Source organism: Penicillium diatomitis, assembly GCF_028827545.1.
Source record: "Penicillium diatomitis strain IBT 30728 chromosome Unknown utg000006l_segment0_segment0, whole genome shotgun sequence".
Lineage (NCBI taxonomy): Eukaryota > Fungi > Ascomycota > Eurotiomycetes > Eurotiales > Aspergillaceae > Penicillium > Penicillium diatomitis.
Window position 1 is genome coordinate 563204 of NW_026623178.1, and position 20980 is coordinate 584183.

At 50.7% G+C, this 20980-nt stretch overlaps 5 protein-coding genes across 5 annotated transcripts; 3 read left to right on the forward strand and 2 right to left on the reverse strand.

Moving 5' to 3' along the window:
* Positions 1 to 677: 677 nt before the first annotated feature.
* N7539_005853 (putative GTPase NOG1) lies at positions 678 to 3044 on the forward strand (the record flags this gene model as incomplete). The annotated part of the gene is made up of 5 exons (XM_056935455.1): positions 678 to 698; positions 772 to 880; positions 1023 to 1124; positions 1178 to 2865; positions 3003 to 3044. The coding sequence occupies 5 exons, from the start codon at positions 678 to 680 to the stop codon at positions 3042 to 3044; spliced, it is 1962 nt and encodes a 653-aa protein (XP_056789327.1).
* Positions 3045 to 5925: 2881 nt separating this feature from the next.
* N7539_005854 (uncharacterized protein) lies at positions 5926 to 6890 on the forward strand (the record flags this gene model as incomplete). The annotated part of the gene is made up of 2 exons (XM_056935456.1): positions 5926 to 6165; positions 6255 to 6890. The coding sequence occupies 2 exons, from the start codon at positions 5926 to 5928 to the stop codon at positions 6888 to 6890; spliced, it is 876 nt and encodes a 291-aa protein (XP_056789328.1).
* A 6836-nt stretch (positions 6891 to 13726) lies between these two features.
* Positions 13727 to 15559, forward strand: N7539_005855 (sugar porter family MFS transporter; the record flags this gene model as incomplete). Its single annotated transcript, XM_056935457.1, has 4 exons — positions 13727 to 13934; positions 14006 to 14121; positions 14205 to 15366; positions 15474 to 15559. 4 exons carry the CDS (start codon positions 13727 to 13729, stop codon positions 15557 to 15559), a joined length of 1572 nt encoding a protein of 523 aa, XP_056789329.1.
* A 2390-nt stretch (positions 15560 to 17949) lies between these two features.
* Positions 17950 to 18960, reverse strand: N7539_005856 (uncharacterized protein; the record flags this gene model as incomplete). Its single annotated transcript, XM_056935458.1, has 2 exons — positions 17950 to 18372; positions 18715 to 18960. 2 exons carry the CDS (start codon positions 18958 to 18960, stop codon positions 17950 to 17952), a joined length of 669 nt encoding a protein of 222 aa, XP_056789330.1.
* A 523-nt stretch (positions 18961 to 19483) lies between these two features.
* On the reverse strand, positions 19484 to 20544 carry N7539_005857 (NAD(P)-dependent oxidoreductase; the record flags this gene model as incomplete). The annotated part of the gene is made up of 2 exons (XM_056935459.1): positions 19484 to 20380; positions 20497 to 20544. 2 exons carry the CDS (start codon positions 20542 to 20544, stop codon positions 19484 to 19486), a joined length of 945 nt encoding a protein of 314 aa, XP_056789331.1.
* Positions 20545 to 20980: the final 436 nt, after the last annotated feature.

Sequence of the window (20980 nt, forward strand, 5' to 3'; positions counted from 1 at the left end):
ATGAAGCCTGTTACGGTGGTCTTGTCTTTATGTTACCTTTCATGTCCCCAGTCACGTCACGTATGCGCTACACCTTGGTCATCGATTTTCGTTTCAAGGGTTTCTTAGGATCGGGAGTTTTCTTCGTGTTTTCTGAGGGTGGCGGATTTGTGAGACCATCCTCGTGTAAGAAAAAACAGGGGTCTGGAGGGATCTTCAAGCCTGTGTAATATATATTCTATATGCGATGTACAACAGCAGCATTGCCCGATCTTGGCTCTCTTTCGCCACTTGTACTGCAGTATTCTCGTCAAGGGCACGGGATGTTCGAGCCATCATCGGCGTGGTCGTGTAATTTTCATAGAATTGGTCTTTGCTGCATCGAAAACTGAATCACAATACTGCGCAATTGCCTATGTTGGATCGGATCAATGTCCATCTCTCCCAGTGGCCGTCTGGCCTTGTCAATTCCACCCAGAAAAGTCAGATCACAACCAGTTCATCTTCCCAGGGACAAGCTAAGTTTAAAGTGGCTCGGTTACCACGTCCAATCCAGGTCCCCGCATTCGCTGGCCGCCCGGCAGAAAAATGTCCGCCAAACAATTTTTTTCCGATGGAGAAACACCCATTTGAATCACTCATCAACTTGGCCACTTTAGAGTCAATATACCTCCTTGGCTTGACTCCTGTGGATCATCATGAAGACGACGTGGAAGGATGTATGTTCCCCTCAAGGTTCTCTACTTTGAAAGCGCTGTCGAACAAAGTTCACTAACCAGGTGTCACCGCCAGATTGCGCCTGTGCCTACCAGCCAGGAATTCCTGGACATTGTCCTGAGTCGCACTCAGAGACAGCTGCCCACCCAGATTCGCGCTGGATTCAAGATCAGCCGTATTCGAGGTATGCGCTCCGAATCATCTTATTCCCTTCATCACACGGGTCGCAAGTGGTGAGGAGGAAAATACAAGCCAACCTGCTATTTGAATGGGTTTTCGATAAAGGAAGGGCGGCGGCTAATCGCAATTTTTTTTCCCCACCGCAGGTTTCTACACTCGTAAGGTCAAGTACACCCAAGAGACTTTCTGCGAGAAATTCCAGGCCATTCTTGATGGATTCCCTCGTCTGCAGGACATCCATCCTTTCCGTAAGTACCTTGAGAGCCTTGTGCAACAACAAAGGTACTGATATCACCTGCAGACAAGGATCTGATGAACACACTCTACGATGCCGACCACTTCCGCATTGCTCTTGGTCAGGTCTCAACCGCCAAGCACTTGATCGAGAGTGTTTCCCGCGATTATGTCCGCTTGATTAAATATGCGCAATCTTTGTTCCAGTGCAAGCAGCTGAAGCGCGCTGCGCTCGGTCGCATGGCCACCATCTGCCGCCGTCTGAAAGATCCCCTGGTCTACCTGGAGCAGGTCCGCCAGCATTTAGGTCGTCTCCCCTCGATTGACCCCAACACCCGTACCCTCCTTATCTGCGGTTACCCCAATGTCGGCAAGTCCAGCTTCCTGCGCAGCATCACTCGCGCCGATGTCGATGTCCAGCCCTATGCTTTCACCACCAAGTCATTGTTCGTTGGCCACTTCGACTACAAATATCTGCGCTTCCAGGCCATCGATACCCCTGGTATTCTTGACCACCCACTTGAGGAGATGAACACCATTGAGATGCAATCTATCACAGCCGTTGCCCATTTGCGCTCAGCCATTCTCTACTTCATGGATTTGTCCGAGCAGTGCGGTTACTCCGTCACAGACCAGATCAAGCTCTTCCACAGCATTAAGCCTCTGTTTGCCAACAAGATTGTCTACATCGTTGTCAACAAGATCGATGTTCGCCGCCCAGAAGACTTGGATCCGGAGCAACAAGTCGAGTTGCAGGAGATTCTGAAGTCCGGAGATGTGGAGATGCTTCAGGTTTCTTGCACTACCACCGAGGGTGTCACTGCAGTCAAAAATGCCGCGTGTGACAAGCTCCTCGCCGAGCGTGTGTCTCAGAAGCTGAAGTCTGGTTCCAACAGTGCCGGTACCCCCGGTGGTCGTCTTGGCGATGTTTTGGCCCGTATCCATGTGGCCCAACCTATGGGTGGTGTTACGCGCGAAACCTTCATCCCCGAGGCCGTCAAGAACCTCCAGAAGTACGACAAAAGCGACCCCAACCGCCGGAAGCTCGAGCGCGACCTGGAGGAGGAGAACGGTGGTGCTGGTGTCTACAGCTTCGATATGCAGCGTGACTACACTCTTGCCAACTCTGAGTGGAACCACGACAAGATTCCCGAGGTGTGGAACGGAAAGAACATTTACGACTTTGTGGACCCCGACATCGAGAAGAAGCTGGCTGCTCTCGAAGAGGAGGAGGAGAAGCTGGAGGCCGACGGCTACTACGAGTCGGACGAGAGCGTGGAGGATGCCGAGGATGCCGACACCCGCATGAAGGCGGACCTGATCCGCGAGAAGCGTACTCTGATGCGCAACGATGCCAAGATGCGCAAGTCGCTGAAAAACCGTGCCCAAATTCCTCGTTCTGCCAAGGCCAAGAAGCTCTCCGAGATGGAGCGTGGCCTCGACTCTGCTGGCTACGATGTCGACGCCGCTGGCTCCCGTGCTCGCTCCCAGAGCCAAGCCCGTGGTCGTACTCTCACCCGTAGCGAGCCTGAAGATGATGCTATGGATCTGGATGACCCCCACAAGGCTCTTGCCCGTGCCAAGAGCCGTGCCCGTAGCCAAGCCGCTACTGATCGTCGTAATGACGGTGTCGTTGATGAGACGGCTCGCTCCAAGGCCGACCGTCTGTTCAAGCTGGGCCAGAAGAAGATGAACCGTATGGCCCGACAGGGTGAGGCTGATCGTCACACCACTGTCTCGCTGGCCAAGCATTTGGTATGTATCCCGTTTCTCTTTCTGGGCCTGTTAATCAGTCGCCTTTTTCGCCTTTTTTTTTCTTTTTTCTTTCTTTCTTTCTTTCTTTTTTTTTTTTTTGCAGATCAACAACTAATTTCCTTCCTTCAATCAAATAGGTCGCCGGTAAGCGTGGTATTGGCAAGAACCAGCGTCGTTAAGGTTCTGCCACTTTATCATCCTCAAAATTTTCCGTGGGGCTTGGATTTCTTTCTCTCCGTACCGGGTGCACAAAGGTGTTTGGCGTTGTATTCCCATTTCCACTTTTTTCATCCTCTTTCTTTGTCATCTTTCTACCATATTGAAGAGTCTAAGCTGGGGCTAGAGAACGTCCGGCGCCATGACTCCCCGGTCCGTCGCTTAAGTCGATCCTATTCGACGGGTCTGTGGAAAGAAGGTCTCACAACTTCTTATGACTTTGCCTGGGGATCAATCTTTCCTTGTTTGGACTGGTCTGTTATATTTTCCTCTTCGTCAGAGAGGACCCAAAAAGGCTTGAAATAGACATGATGAATGCTGCATATACCAATACAGATGTCCGTTGGCTTGTGGAATGAAATCTGCTTTTCCTCACGCGTGGTAGTGTAAACGATAGCGGCGATATATATTAGACGTAGCCCGTGAACTCATCAAGACGGATCAACAATGCCTGGCAGAACCCGATCCCGAATGGTGAGACTATCCTCTTTGTTCTCGGACTCGGATCATTGAGACCAGCCGGCACAGTAGGCTCCGTCTCGAACCCTTGTCGGTCCGCGACCCTCGATTCTCGAGGGCATGGTGCTTTGTTTGATCCCTCTGACAATCAATCAGCTGAGAGCCATTGTATTCTTTTTGTTCATCTGTGGCACCAGTGTTTGTTACATGTTAGAGTAACCGTGTGAAAGCACAACCAATCTGATCTATTATCAGCTGCTGTTTCCGGATCAATCTGTTTTTCAACTCATCGTCTGTTGAACTTCTGCGTCTCCGACGAGTACTTATATCCGACGTTTCGCCTGCTTCTGACTCCCTCCAGTCTACCGCTCTTGATTCTTGACCATACAATCACTGGCTATCTTTGAGCATTCCTCAAAGCTTCCACATCCCGCAGTTTTTAACTTTGCCAAATTTCTCAAATCCTCCCTCTTGACCTATTTCATTCCGTTCCATCGGAAGCCATCCACGAGTTGCGTGATATACTTCTTCTCGATAGACTACTCACCTTGAAATAGGACATCCCTCCAACATGCCGTGCCAACCCTGCCCCCACCACTACGATATCTGGCTCGCCCGGCGCTTCCCCCACGCAGCCAGTCAACACATCCACTGGGTGATCATTCTTCAAAAGCGAGGCCCCGGCCCATCTTTCCTCTACCACTGCATCAACGAGAAGGGTCATATCCCCACCGACAGGTACGAGATGCAAATCCAGCCGGACGACCGATGCACCAGTCGCTCTTATCAGTACAGGCATTTCTTGGGTAGCACGCCCGAGACACTTTTGGACGAGGTGAGTCTACAGGCGAGTCGGATTCCTCCGCAGCATTGTCAGTACTGGGCAATGTATTTGATTTTGAGGCTGGAGCGACGACGGATCTTTCCGAGGGGGACTTTTGATGCGTGCAGCGGTGCGATGACGGAACTTTGGGGGGATAGGGGGCGGGAGATATTCGACATTAGAGGGGGTGAGGAAGCTTTTGAGTTGGAAGGCTTTCAGAGGCATGCTTCGGATAATTGACAGGGTTTGACCGCAAGTTACGGTTCGAACTATCTCGGAACGTGTTGGAGACGGAAAGATGACCTTTTTGATTCCGGTGGAGACAGAGCACGAACATAGAAAGTCAACGGTAGTGGAATGAAATCAATGCTCGCTACCATCTTTGTTGGACATGTTCATCTCGTGGATACTGAAACTAGGATGGAACAGGCATAAGTCTGGTGGTCTACGTTCGTACATGTAGTACCTGATAGTAAGTTGGTGATAGTCAGACGTAGTGATGTACCACTGCACTAAATGCAGTAAGGAACGTACTCCTGGTTTGTGATGATCACGGGATTTAGCCGGGCACTGGAACCTTAAGCGGCCGGCTGCCTTTTGACTTGAACGGCTTTTCTGGGGGGGGGATCCACCTTTTTGATGCTTTTCCATCTTCTTCAGTTGTCATGAAATTATTTAATACTCGACTACTCGACTACTCGACTGCTACTCGAGATCAAGGATTGTTGAATCGTGCCTGTCGGAGTCAAATGAGAGACCACGAGGGCACACGCGGACAGACACCCGCACGGTCCATGGTCCATACAAGTTCCCCACCTCCATTCAAGACAACCGATGTCGAAATGTGGAAGGGTGGAGAGGTGCTGGAGACACGGAAGAATTCGAATTGGAGGAGAGACTACCACTGTCGTCCGTCTACCAACATATGAGCCGCCAGCGATAGCTCCACTTCTGCTGCTATTCAACCTCCAGATGCCGCGTGGTTCGTCCAGGATGTCTCCCGCCGTCTCTCTGTGTTCGAATTTGAGTCGTGGAGTCAACGATGCCCTCTCCCCACCCTTAGCACACCAGTGGAGATTCTCCCCCAGATTCGCTTAAAACAGGGCCCCGACCGGGTGAATCCAACCAAGGTTCATGTCCATGCCTCTCAGTCCCAGGCCGGTGTGAGGTTGTGACGGCCGCGTTCGGCGTATGCCCCGACCCAAGTCTTCCAAAGGTTCGGCAGTCTCTGGGAACCCCAGAAAAGTCTATCGGAGTCTCGGGCCAGGCCCCGTGATTCATGGTTCGAGTTTGCTCACTTCAATTTGTTCTCGACCCCCTCTCCCCCCCCCCCGGTCCTCATAAGAAAGGCAACTTTCTCCTCCTTGCACTCCACAACAGCTTTCGACGGACAATCAGAACGACTCTGCCCGCGCTTTGGACCTGCAGTGGAGAACAGGTCTTGAACGCATGAGATCTGGCGGGCAAGGCATGACATACGCCCTCCCCGCGTCTTTGGTCTCCCTGTCCATCTCCAGGGGTCGGGTGCACCCAATAACGATGAGCCGCTTTGCGCGACCAAGATGGGCGTCCCCGCATATTTCGAACTGAGCTGGTCTATCCTCAGCACCATCGGCTTGTTTCTGACTGTCGCGGGTTTATGGGCGACGGCCATCACCCGCTTATCACGGTTACATCTGGTGCCAATCATCGTCTCCATCGCCTGTTCCATCGCCAACGGTCTCTGCTATTTTGCGTTTTACACGCAGAATCCTATTCGGCAGCGAGCGGCCGCCAGCGTCTTTGCCGATACCTTCTGGCTGGTTCGTAAATGCGCTCGTCCCTGGCGTCTATTTCCATTCTCCCCCTCAACGAGGGTCTATGAGTCTGACACACGCCCCAAATACAATAGGTCCAGGAGGCTGGTCTCTCCTTTTATAGCTACCAAATTCTCGTCCATACCCTCAAAGACCGCGCATTTCTCATCTTTCGCGCCATCTTCTGGTCGCTCATGACCTGCATCATTGCGCTTCGCATCACCATCGCCGCCACTCGCGCCGTCGAACTCGCAACCAACCAACCTTTTCAAACCCGCGTCGACTACCTCCACCTCGGCTACTTCACTGCCATCGCCCTCGTCGAAGTCAGCAGCGCCACTTTTCTGATTCGCCTCCTGCGCGACGCTTACGGCACATCACCCTGGAGCTCACCTACCCGCGGCGTGTTCCGACATTTGCTTCAATCCACCGAGATCCGGCTCGCGAGTCTCAGTTGCATCGGTATTTTGCGCGCAGTCACGTACTCATTACAGACGACCGCTCAAAGTGCGACGACCGTTGCGGGGGAATTTGATCGTTTCGCGTATACTTTGGAGTGTCTCTTTCCCACGGTGATGATCATTGATATCCTCGCGTCGAAGCGGTTTCAATTGGATGGACATAGTACACTGCATTGCAGTGATCCGCTCGAGGAGCAGCAAGAATGGGCCGGTCATCGGGATGGGCGATCTGCACCGCGGGCAGAAATGTCACCCCGATCTGTATGGTAGGGGCATGTACATATACCAGTAAATATCCTGTCAATTTCCCCGGGAAAAAAAAAAGAAAATTCACATACAGCATCATTTTCCGGATCTCAAGTACCGAAGAGCCTCATCTCACGATTACACGTCCGTCTCCATATTACTTGGCTTTCTTGCGAGCTGACCTCAAATTAACCAGATTCTTCCCCTTACCATGGGTCAAATCGCATTGGCACACCAGAAAAAAAGAACAACGCCCATACCACCGCACATTGCCTCGCCTGCAACCACAAAAGACGCTCCCATTCAGCCTCTCGACACCAGAGACTTGCCTCTCAAGCCTCGGATGATACGCAGATCCACCGTCAATAACCAGTCTGCTCACAAGGTTCAGCATACGTCCATAATCACCGTGAATCTCTACTCAATCCTTCCCGGCGCCCCACACATTCACCGCCATGGCTGGAGGCAAGTCTCGAGTAATGCACTCGAACGAGCGATACTCTTCCTCGGGGTTTCCAGAGATGATCAACTCGATCAGGACGTGGTACTCTCTGAACGAGGAAGGGGCCAAACGTAATGCCGACTTGTCTTCTTCCCAGGGCGGTATCAACGATGGCTGAGTGCAGTTCGGACTGTTGAAGCACTGCCGCTCCAGGGGGGATGAACACAAGGTATGGGATGATGAGAAGACGGCCGTGTCGATGGTTGTGCTCACAACGACAGTACAATAACTAATTGCCAGGGCATAGAGGACATGTCTCGAGGTATGGACATTCCGCGGGGGACGAATGGCGGATCATATTCTCTTATGAGGAAGACACGAAGCCGCCAATCTTTGTGAGCCGCAGCTACGTTGGGAGGTGGACGGGCTCGAGCCCCAAGTCTGCTTAGAATTGCCCCAATGATGGAAGGATTGTCTGCCGAGGGCAGTCATTATGGGGAAGAATCATTCAAGATGAAACAGTACGGGGGGCTCTGAGCTACCTCAGTGTGATCAGGGCTCGTGCCAGTCTCGGTGAAACGACATCCCTGTGCTGATGGGCGGTTCTGAGTTAGAATCAGCATTGAATGCATGGCATCCATAGAATCATGGATCTAATGACGGTGTCGATGAGCCCCTGGAACCACTCAGAGGAGACTAAGAACACTAACCTCGATTTCGACGCCGCCTTCACCACCACTTTTATGCACTAACCCTACCTTATCCTTGACGCTCCGAGAGAATCATCTAACATGTCCATGTCGAGCGAGACCATCGCAAGCCATTCAAGTAGATATTCTGTGGGATATCTTCGAGGGTCACGATATGGACTTCATGATCAACGAATTTATTGGATGAAGACATGAACTCACTCCACTTTCAACCGACAATTGGACTTGCGTTGGTTTACTAAGCCTTTTGAATGGCTGGAGGATAGCCAGTCAGGCCCCTGTCGGGCGTGTAGTCTGATTTGGACTACAGCTTGAAACAGGTGTACAGACGGTCTGCATCTCTTGTGTCTTGTGTCTTTCTGGTCGAACATAATCTCGGTCTACATTGAGGAATCTTTATAGACCCCTGCGTCAGGTGAACATCCTAGTTGGAAGGTTGGGTCGGAGCGAGGAAGTAGAGACCAGTTCCATGCAAGAGTTGATTATCCTGCGGAATACTTACATATTGAGAGATAGATCAGCTGTACCTAGTCGTCGTCTGTTGAGTATTGACTGCACTGGTATTACCAACCCTGACCCGGTGTACTACGTGGGTCGCGCACAGAATCAAAGCTAAACAGCTCTCAAAGTCAACATCCCAGAGACACGGTCTTAACCCCGGAAGTGTCGATTACACTTCCCGTGCCCAAATCATCATGCACAAGGTGTCAGGCCATAATACCTATTGTACCACTTGAAGTTGTCCGAGGCCCCAACTTTGACTGCTTTAGTCATGCTGGTGTCGTCGAGTTCATGACATGTGAAAAAACAAATCCCCTCCAAGCTTCGATATGCCCCACTGGATGGTGTCATGCCAGTTTGTGGCCCACTGACAATCTTGATCGGTCACGGCGATGCTGGAGTCCCCAGATCCATGAGTCTCCATTTCTGTTCCTGCTGATCATCTTGTTCGTGCCGACCTTTACCGGTGCTCGGACGGGGTCTTTGTGACTCCGGGCTTTTCCGGCGAGTGAGCATTTGGCGTGTTAGGCCAGGTAAGGTAGCAGGCTTAGCTTACATAGTAGGCGCTCTACCACCTCACGCTGTGCACTGTGCTGTCTATCACGTTCATCTCTTGATCACGTGAGGACTGGTGTTGCCTCGCAGTCTTCATCCTATTCAACGAGAGCGTCCCTGTCTATGACCTTGATATTGAATGTACATGGGTCCAGAAGCCATGGATATTACTTATAGGACGAACTGCCGAAGACGACTTGATTAAACTCGCAGGTCTTTCTAGCTTGAGAAGCCGCTCCCAGTTTACAGCTCCGCAGCTGTTGTATTCGGGGCCCAGACTCTTGACGGAAAGACTCACGCCTACGACGTGAGATCTCGAAAAAATGGGTAGGCACCAGATTCATACAGGCTGGATTTAGATCGTAAGGTTGTGGTTAGGTAAAGCGGACACCTGCCTGTATTATCACTGGCTGGAGGTACGATTATGTTGAGTTATTTCACAATGTTGAGCTACAATTTAGTCTACCGATCACTAATAATGTCATCCTGATCTCAGGACTGGGTGTGAGACCTCGGGAGGAAGTGTCTGCAAGTTCAATACCCAGCAGGATCCAAGACATGAGATCCAGTGGTGTAGATAGCATGGTAGACGAACCGAGATTTGACCAGCACAGAACTGTATGGACTGTGCACTGGAGAGTGTGGACTATGAGTATGGAGTACCCAATTCCTCATGGAACTGTTTGAATGGCATGTGATTCTGCCACTCACCACAGTCCATAGCTTAGGTAGATTCTCTCCCCCTCAGCAATCTCACTCCTCATCCCTCTCACACATCGATACTGCTGCCACTACCGTAGCCGTATCTCATCAGGAACTTATAGATGAAGTCTACGTGAAGGACATTCGGGAGAATCGTTCTCTATTGGTGGGATCTCGAGATACATGGTCAGCCTGGTACCTACTTTACAGCGCCCTGGTGCTCAGGCTGAGTCTGACGATCAGAGTGAGTTTCTCTCTTTCACAGAACTCGCCGCGAGGTTACCGTCCCACAAGATTCAGAAACCACAAATTGGGCCAACCATATTCCTTTATCAATAACGTGTCCACTCGATACCTACCTTCTTGAGCCAGTGTCGTGTCGGTCCAGGCACAGAAGACTACATGAAGAACACTACTGGGCTTGTCCTTGTGGAAGGTGGCGCGTACTAGATCCGTGGATCGTGGCCACCGCGTAGTGGATACATTCGAAAAGTACTCCAATTACAAGATTCCAAGGACACCCGGTCGTATCAGTGTCCATCCGAGACTTTCCAGACTAGACCTGGATTTTGGGAGAGACAAGTCCGTGTCAGTTCCATCCTTGTTAAAATCAGAATACGTCAGCGCCCATTGTGGTAACCGCTTGACCTGCTTTCGGCGTTACAAAAGATAAAGAGCGTACTGTAGTAACCTACCGAGCGGTGGCATGACACCTCCCGGCATTTCGCCTCGTCTGCTCACCTGCAGTCTAGTAGTGTCTACGGTAGATATGGATAGCGCTCAGGTGATCAGGTCCAAATCATACGTATCACAATATGCCCGACTCTATATGTTGCATCGGAGCTTGATCTACGGCCGAGCCGAATCAACATTGAGACAAACTGTTGCGTTCCTGGCTGTTGCGCCATCACCGGCACACCTTCCTGGAACACGGCCGGGAAACAAAAAGAGAGAGATAAAAAAAAGAAAGAGATTCATCTGCGCTCCAGGCCTCGGGGCGAGGCTACACTTCCGTCTCGTCAGGCCAGGAACCTCGTTCTCCAACGCAAATGGCTCGCTTGCAACAGTAACAGCTCATCAAGAGGCTGGCAGCTGTCTTTGCACGATAAGCGGTTCTTGGCCACCATTGGATGGTAGCAAGATGTCCAGAATGTCCTGCTACCTTGACACTGGTCAAGGCTACAGCAATTGGAGACCGAGGTTCCACTGCTGTTGGTGTGCGCCCCTTTTCCTTGGCTGTCTCCTGATTGATTACAGGTGAGTGGGCTGATCGGCTTGCCGGGCCCAGAATTGGAAGTTCGATAGGAATGAAAAATTCACTTTCCTTGGTGGCCCCACTGTCGATCACGGAAAGAGCTCGGTCACAGCGGGTCCCATGAAAATTTGAGGAAAACAGTAGTAGTTTCGCCGAAGATTCTTGCTGCTGGGCCCGCCGAGTCCGAGTGATCCCGTGCTCGGCATGCCGAGATTGAGTCCAGGAACCTTGAGCTTTGTAGATTTCCACAATCGCAGACTGTTCACTTCGCCTAGAATCAAGGTAACTCTTCTTCAAGGAAAGACATGTCTTTTTTTCTGACTGATCTCAAAGCAAATGTGGTGCATTTGAATCGAATATGATTGTGCTATGCTGGACACCACCACAGATAAGCAGATTCTGATCGGGTCCGATCGGCTTCGTGCATATGCAAGGTCCCGAGTCGGCTCGGCAAAGTCGGGATGGCCAGTGGCCGAAAGTTCAGCATCACTCGACTCGGTGTGCCGAAGAGGGTCACGAGTGGATCTCATTCAAGTCTGGAATGTCTCAACAGATCACAAATCTCTGACGGGATTCACGGGTGACGCCCGAGATGAGGCCAGTGGCTTCACCGAAAGTGGGTCTGGTGGATCATCCAAGAGGCTGCGGCTACTGCAGAAGCAAAAAAAACAAAGTCCACCCTTATCTGCCATGTTACACCAGACTTCAGTTCACCTATTTCTTCAGCATATCTTAAGGCCATGATCATCCTCTTCAACAGAGACATATAAGTTGATTAATCCCCAAGAAAATCATGCCTTGCTTGAGGGCGATGCATCTGCTCTTCTTCAAACAGAAATATCTATGACGCGGATCCCGTTCCTCGCACGGCGATCGTCATCATTCGCAACGCTAGGCTCGGGCGCCAACCTTTTTCCGGCGAGGAACCCACGGCCCCACTGGGCGTCGAGCAGAAAAAAAGCATACCCTGCATGCCAATTGTCCGTGGCAGGAGACAAGAAAAATTTTCTACGCCTCGCATCAAGTGACAATTCCAGATCAGTTGTGTGGTCACTGTGGTGTGACTGATGGAGTGATTCTCCCCTTTTTGAAACTCCAGTCATGTAATTTCAAGGCCTTCTGGAATTGGGTTTCATTTGTCGTACTGTAGAACTAGACTGTACCCACTGTAGACTGTAGACCATCTACAGAACAAACAATGAAGGTCATCTCCTCGAGCTTGTGAGATAGCAGAGTGATGGGTAGTAGAATGCTGCTCTTAAAACAATGGCACCTTGCATTCTGTCTGAGTTAACACTTTCATGTCCAATGACGATTCCGACTCTCTCTGACAGTGACAGGGCGCTTTGTCCAGCCGTTGGTAGTACACCCTAAAAACGCAGTCAAAGCACCTCGAAAACCTACACACATCTGCTCCAGGTAGCACATCAACTACAGTAAGTATATCGTGTAATTCATAAAAACCTGTAGATAGACCGAGGCTGCCAAGGGTCTCGGCCGACCATCGTACTGTTCTATGCCAGGCTTGGGTCATCGGTATGAGCGACGGACATCCCTCGTCATTGACTCGGATGAGGCTGTGTCTACCTGTGTATGACTGTATGGCCCTTCGGCCCAGACAGCGACATTCCTGTTTGGCATCAACTTCCGACTGGATCGCGTAGTCTTCTAGAAGGTGGCAAAGGAGCTCGGCTCATAGTCATCGGTCCATTTACCCCATTATACAGTGGAAATCTGAACAGCTCGGGAACCGGGCCAACTGACTATTGTATTTTCTGTTGAGACGACTTCAGTCACCATGATTGCGATTGTGTAAGACTATGTAATGATATGTGACAGGGTCCTTTACGCGCACTTATTGGATGGCGTCTCTTGTGATGGAGTGTGAAAGTGTGATCCATGGTGTCTCCCTTTGACGCTACGCGGGTTTCGGCATTACTTTCGAGGTGTCTACCCGGGGAGGAAGATATTTAGTCCAAGGCTTCAAGCTGTGAGTTACTGAATTGTATGATACCGTTTTTGTGCTTCGTGACCACCTGGATCGAGTGAAGATCTAGTCAGATTTGCCCATGTGACCCTCCTATACTATGTTCGCCGCTGTCGGTGCCGTGTCACTGGTTGTTACTGCGTTGTTTCTTGTTGTATTATGTATACCTGTTCTGTTTACACTGTAATTATACGCCTATTCTACCTGTCAACAGTCCATTCACCGTGACCCTTGTTTTTTTGATCTCAACCTCACGTGGACGTGCTCATTTTGAACCCGCAACGAGACATCCCCAAAGTGTGTCTTCTCCACCCTTTTTCTTCTCCACTCCAGGATGCCCTCCAAACCGTGTGGACTTGGACTATGGAGAATAACGCGCTTGCCCGTGGAGGGCAGTGGGAAATTTCCTTCTGCCCCTCCATTCTTTCTCGTAATGTGGGCCTCGAGATCCGGGCCCCCGTTGTTGTCTGCCATGGGACCCCAAAGTAGGGAGCCAGGTTCAAAGCCGATTCTCCGTGTGATGCTCTCTCATCCTATTTATTTGACATCACCCTGCCCTGCCCTCCAGTTTTTGTCGTTCTTCTTTCCTTCCATCGCAACCACTGCCTCCATCACAAGAGAACCCGATCATACACATTCAAGCTTTTCCCCATAAACTCCAAGAGTCGGTTCAGAACCTCATCCATCGCTGGATAAGACCTTCTCAACATGGGTCTCGGAAACCTATTGGGCCGGAAGAAGGCCGGTGATGAATCTCAGTATTCCTCCCAGGCTGCGACTCCTGCTCGCGCAGATTCTACCGTGGAGAAGAACGATGGCCTCATTGATGACAGCCCTGTCAAGTACCTGACATGGCGCTCCTTCATCCTTGGTCTGTGTGTCTCCATGGGTGGTTTCATTTTCGGTTACTCTACCGGTAAGCCTCATTCTCGTGCTACAATCTCTCGGTTGATACTTTGGTGACATGGCATGCTGACTCGGCCGTAGGTCAAATCTCGGGTTTCACCACCATGGTTGACTTCAAGAGACGTTTTGCCGAGTACAACGCTGCCACCGGTGAATATGCCTTCAGCAACGTCCGGAACGGTCTCATTGTCGGTCTGGTACGTAATCATTCTCCCAATTTCCTTGGGAAAACCATCAACCCGTGAGAGGCAAGTTTGTTGACCAGAGATCTTCGCAACAGCTCTCCATCGGTACCATGATTGGCGCCCTGGTGGCCGCTCCCATCGCTGACCGTATCGGCCGTAAACTCTCCATCTCCTTCTGGGCCCTCATCAACATGGTCGGCATCATTGTGCAGATCGCTACCACCGATAAGTGGTACCAGATCGCCATGGGCCGTTGGGTCATGGGTCTTGGTGTCGGTGCTCTGTCCAGCGTTGTCCCCATGTACCAGTCCGAGTCTGCTCCCCGCCAGGTCCGTGGTGCCATGGTCAGCGCCTTCCAGCTGTTTGTTGCCTTCGGTATCTTCATCTCCTACATCATCAACTTCGGCACTGAGCGCATCGATTCCACTGCTTCATGGCGCATCACCATGGGTATTGGCTTTGCTTGGCCTCTGATCCTGGGTATTGGGACTCTTTTCCTTCCCGAGTCACCTCGTTATGCCTACCGTCACGGTCGTGTCGAGGAAGCTCGCCAGGTCATGGCTAAGCTCTACGGTGTCCCCACCAACCACCGCGTTGTCGCTCAGGAGATGACTGATATGAAGAACAAGCTTGAGGAGGAGCTCCACGCCGGCAAGGCTGCTTGGCACGAGGTCTTCACTGGTCCTCGCATGCTGTACCGGACCATTCTCGGTGTGGGTCTTCAGTCCCTGCAGCAGCTGACCGGTGCCAACTTCATCTTCTACTATGGTACCTCGATCTTCCAGGGTGTTGGCCTGAGCAACTCCTACGTGACTCAGATCATCCTTGGTGCCGTCAACTTTGGTATGACCATGCCCGGTCTGTACATTGTCGAGCACTACGGCCGCCGTAAGTGTCTGATGGCCGGCGCCGCTTGGATGTTCATCTGCTTCCTGATCTGGGCTTCCGTGGGCCACTCTGTCCTGCACGTCGATCCCTCTTCTCACCCCGCCGGTGTGGCCATGATCGTGTTCACCTGCTTCTTCATTGTCGGCTTCGCCACCACCTGGGGTCCCATTGTCTGGGCTATCTGCGGTGAAATGTATCCCTTCCGGTACCGCGCTACCTGCATGGGTATTGCGACTGCTGCCAACTGGACCTGGAACTTCCTCATCTCCTTCTTCACCCCCTTCATCTCCAGCGCCATTGACTTCCGTTACGGTTACGTCTTTGCCGCCTGCTGTTTTGCCGCCATCTGGGTTGTCTTCTTCTTTGTCTGTGAGACCAAGGGCCGCACTCTCGAAGAGGTCGACTCCATGTACGTTCTGCACGTCAAGCCCTGGAAGTCTTCCACCTGGGAGGCTCCTGATGGTCTTGTCAACGAGATGCACGCCCCCCATCTGAGCGTCAGGCCAAGGAGGGTGCCGAGGAGCATCAACACCACGATGAGCCTACTGAGATTCGCGAGTAAAAGGATCTGTTTGCTACGTGTGATGTTTGTTGCAGTCTTTTTTGTGCATTGCATTATCAGCCGTGTTTTATGTATTGCTGCGGGAAAAAATTGATAACGACTGGCTCATGGTCTTTTCTTTCATCTGCATCTTCTGATTGCTGTTTTTTTTTTCTTTTCTCCGTCTCTCATGACTTACCCTTGCCGCATGTATATTACCTTTTAAACCTCCTCGTGCTACGAAGTTCTGGGTTGGGGCTCATGTTCCCCCCAAGATATGGCTATGGAACCGTATCACATAAGAATTGGAACTCTCTTATTTTCCAAAACATTCCTCCTCATCGGTACTTTGACTTGTAGAGCTCTGGAACAGTATCTATCAATCTGCTACCGCTATCTAATGATCAGCATGACGAAAACATCCTGATCATAGGGTACGTCCTCGAGATGACTTGTTCTGGAGCTTTCGGACTCGGCCGATCATGGCCCTTTTTTCCCAATGTCTATGACGCTGGTTGTGAAGATGCTCATCTACCATGCACCAATGTGAGGGTGCGCCCTGAGGAGATTCCCGTCAGACCCAGGGTTCGTCGGGAGATCTCGATGGAGTACAAGTAAGTACGACGTTCCTCTTTTCGTGTGACGTATGGACTTGCACCGAGGCAGAATAGCGGGAATCGAGAAGTGTACCCCCGGTCAAATTACAACTAGAATATAGGGGACCTGTGAAAACGACGCCGAAAATGGCAGCATATGGCGCCAGAAACGGCCTCCTTTCCACTCGTAACTTTGGACAGCGAGCCGCCGCTTGAACGCCCGCTCTAATGCGGACAGACTTAGGTTTGCCACCGAACTAAAGCATTATTAGACTCATACGAAAATTATGGTCACGGTATGGGCACGGTTACTCCTAGGAAGGGGTTTGAAGCCCTCAGAATCGCGGTCAGCTTCCTAGGAGTGTAAAATCTGTCACTGGGAACATGAACGCCCATCCTAGGAGGTATATTAATCCTGGAACACTAGGTCATGTTCCCAGAAACACTTCCGTCGATCCTAGGAACAAGATTCCTTCAAGATATGGATGAAGAAACTTTTGGGCTGCTTCATGAACGGTCCCCAATAAACATTTAAAGGTTCAAGGTTTCCATGTCTCCTTTTCTTGCGGTCCCCTAAGCCCCAATTTAACACGAAGAACTGCTAAGAGGTACAGAACAGTCGGGATATGATACCTATTCAGAGCGATCCTAATTTGAGCTTCACTTTCCTACCTAAACCATCTCTAAAACACGTTGGAATATTAATTTATGTTGGGGAAAGCGCCAGAGCAATAACGTCACTCAGCCTTATTAGCGGTGATCAGTAGAGATTCGGGACTCCTAATCCACCATAGACCAATGTACCCTCAATAATGCAAGAGGTTTGATATTGAACGACGCGACTGAGCAGATTACCTTGTCAGCCAGTCCTATACAGAGTTACAGACTACTCTGGTGAAGAGCACATCGCCGCTAACGCAGGCCCACTCGAACACTATGTATTTCGGAAAACAACCGCTTCCAACCGATTCCGAGAAGCTGAACCTTGAAGTTGGCATATCAAAAGATGTTATGAGATAATCTACTTTGCAGGGTAGAAAGGCCTGTTGGTCGGGTAAGAAAGCGACGCGCACACTTCAGTGTCAATTGACAACAAGACTGTTTCTTGTATATACGAATAGAGGCTTATTGTAATTTTGAATATAGCTATATCATCATTTGTCAATTTGTCTCTCTCAAGACAGCAGAAATAGAAAAGTCGGATGGGGCTGCTATTTATGTGATCAGTCCTCATGGCATAAATCGCCTGAATTTTTATCAAGACTACAGTATTAATAAGGAGAAACTGGATTCGGAAGCACACCGCGACCGCGCAGACATCCAAGAGCTATGACCTAGTAGCGTTTTCGCCCAGCTAAAGCCCGTAGCTTCTTTATTATTGAGAAAAGCCTCTGTTAGTTGAGGTTCAAGTATTTCGTACTGAGTAGCTTATGTGGCGCTTAGCTGGAAGATTTGATAGACTATACCCCTCATTTACAACCACACATAAGAAACGATAAGTAGGTCGCTATAGACCATATTTCCTCTGCCAGGCGGGGCTTTCCTATCCTAGCTACCGCTGCTTTTATGAGGACGCTACGTCGCTCAGAGTGAGGCTCACCGAGTAAACTCCAGTCCAAGCTCAGACTCAGTGAGCGCTCACTGATTACTCGGAGATTCTTCGGTCTTTGAATTGGTTACGTCTGCGGTCATCAAAATACAGAGTAAATATGGCCTTATTGCAATCGATTGAATTGAATTTAGTACCATGATAAGAGGTGGTATTCTGCTAGGCAAGGGGGGGGGGGGGGGGGGGGGGGGGGGAAATAGAAGAACTCAAGCAGGGAGATCTCGAATAATTCCAGCTTTCTTCTGCGCGACGTACAGATGGGCATTTCCGGGCGCTGTGGCAAAGAATAAATGGTTACGCATGGCCGCCCCTGAGAGACGTGCATCTCCCGGGCTATCTGGCTTCACAATAGCAGTCTCTCGAAACCAGGGGGTAAGTGCCACAAAAGAAGAAGTGACAATTTGCATATCAACAAATATCAGAGGCTGGAGGGCCTGGCCATTAGCGGTATTTATTGGCGTTGCGCCTTGTATGGCTGGACCGTGGAGTACCATATCGAACTGAAGCGCCAGGAGATCGGACATGAAGACAGTAAGCACGTTGCTTCCAGTATCATTGCAGACTAAGAAAGGCCGCGTCAAGTGTTCGTTACCGCCATACTGGGGAGGTAGCCTAATCTGGGCATGTAGCTGGTTTGTGTTAGTGAATAACTTCAAGTCATCATTGATATAGCTTAGATTGTGATATACCTGGTGCATATGGAAGGTGTTCGAATAAGGAAAAGTTTCCGATCTCGACTGGACCATTTGCTGCGGCTCATAGTCATAAAAAATACGGCATATGATTAGCCTGAGACTATTGATAATACCATATAGGATTACATGATATTTGCCTGTAGTTCATGTTGCTGGATCATTTACTGATATTCTAACGTCTAAAAATATGATTAATATGAACCAGTAAAATGGATAGCTAATGGGTTGATGGATATTAAAATATACCTCACACCATCTCATCGCGTTATTAGGTACCGACTCATCTTCCCATGGGTTCCTCTCGACTCGTCGTCCCTCAACAAGGTAGACCGGGGGATCACCTCGTTGGCGTGGTCCAAGCTCGCTATTCTCATATAGGCGAATAAGAGCTTCAATATTCACTCGCTGGGCTTTGCCAAAATCAGTCTGCAGAAAAGCTTTGAGTTGCTCTACTCGCTCCGCGGGGTGGAGGATGTAGGGTATCGGACACGCAGGACTGAACTGAGGATGTGGACCTGACATATTGAAAAGCGTTTGGAGGGAGTGGTTGGTGTAAGAAGGTGAAAAATGTGGGATCGAGGAAAAGTGGTGGGTCTAGCTTAGCCTAGTCGGGGTTAGCGTGTCACCTGTTGCAACACGTGAGCTAAGCCGTACAGTGGCACCGTCCTTATTCACCGCTATTTTCTGCCATTATTCTGCCGCACCAAAATACTTTATATGGGCCCTAATTATACAAATGGGAATTTTTGTGAGGGTCGGGTCTTTTATGTCAGGCGGATCGTTAACTAGTTAGAAGGAGAGGTGACAAAACAGTGTATTAGGGCGCTAGACCGGGAACGGCAAAAATTACCTAATATAGTAAATCACAGGTCCCAATATTACAGGTGAAAAAAAAAACAACAACAACAAAAAAAAAGGAAAGACTGCGTATGAACAGTTATGCCGCGATTCATCATCAATTTCTCTTATGCAGCACTGTACTGTAGGTGCAGTCAGATGACAGTCTTGTTCCTCGGCCCCCCGAGGTCACCTCATTCTCATCAGATCAGTTATTCTCAAACTTCAAACCAGCGGCTTTCCTAGCCGCGCCATACACAGCCGCAATGTCCCCCTTCTCCCCCTTCTCAGCCTTCACTCCCTGCAACAACCCATCCATCACCTCTCCATTCCGCATCCGCTGCCCCCCCTCCTTCGCCAAACTCGCCGCATGGCGTAAATCCTTGCGGGCCAAATCCACCGCGAACAGCGGTTCCTCCCGCTGATAATAATCCCCACTGATCATTCGATCTGCGTACTTGACAAAGGGCCCCGGATTGAATAACTCCAACCACTGGCGGAACGGCCCGGTGCCTAGCCCAGTTGCGTCGGCGGCAGTCAGCGACTCGGCAAGGACACCGACCGTGTTGAGAATGAAGGAGTTTCCGAGGACTTTGAAGGTCGAGGCACGGCTGACATCAACGTCTGTGCCGCTTCCGTCGGACAGATCGATGGTCGCTTTGGCGGTGACGCCCTCGAAAAAGGGCGTCGCTTTGGCGATGGAGGCTTGTTTACCCGCCGGCACGACGATCATCTGTCCGGCGTCGGCCATGATAGGCGCTCCAAAGACCGGACATGCGACGAAGCCGGCTCCGCGGGCTGTGAAAGAAGCTTCCAGACGGCGCGAAGTGTCCGGGTGCACCGTCGAGCAGTCCACAAAGGTCTTACCGGACAGATCAGCATTCTTATCAGAGAGGATCTCTTCCGCAATGGCCTCGATAGCGGCGTCGTCGCCAACGCAGGCGAAGATTAGGTCCGAGGCGGCGACCGCCTCGGAGAGAGACTGGGCGACGGTCACATTGTTGCTGCCGATGTTCTCGGCGTGGGTGACGGCTCGCGAGCTCGTTCGATTATACAGGATCAATTGGGTCTGGGGGCCTTTTTTGGCAATGTTACTGCTCATGCCCTGTGGCAAACTGTCAGTCTCTCTTACTCTTCCTTCCGTCTGGATTTCAAGACTCAAAAGGCGCCATCATGGGAGTTGGACGTAAGGTGGGGGAAGCAGAGCGGTGCAACACCTACCCGTCCAATGTTACCCAGGCCAATCCACGTTACACAGGTCCCTGACATGGTGCTGTTGTGATGATGTTTTGAATGAAGAGACAAAAGTGTTGGTCAAGCAAGTGAGAAATATAAGTGTGGTCAAGAAGAACAAGAAGAAACAACAGCTCGATCTCCAACGCGGGCGATGACCGATGACGGTGTGGGCTTTGTGGGGCCAGACGTGGGGTAAAGAAGACATCAGGTACACACAAAACACATACAGCTCTTCCGCAAGCCACTCTCCGGGCTCAGATCTTATTCGCTTTCTCCCGGATCGTGGCGATTTGAGAGATCGGGAAACTACCGAGTTATTTTCAATAGGATTCGGCAGACGCAGTCCTGTGAAGCAATCCGGGGGCAATTCATCGGCAATACTCGGGTGTTGAGCTACCTACAATGGAGGTCGAATGACCGGCCGGTGACCTCTGCTCGGAAAAGCCGAGTGTGCTCTGCCGTGTGTGAT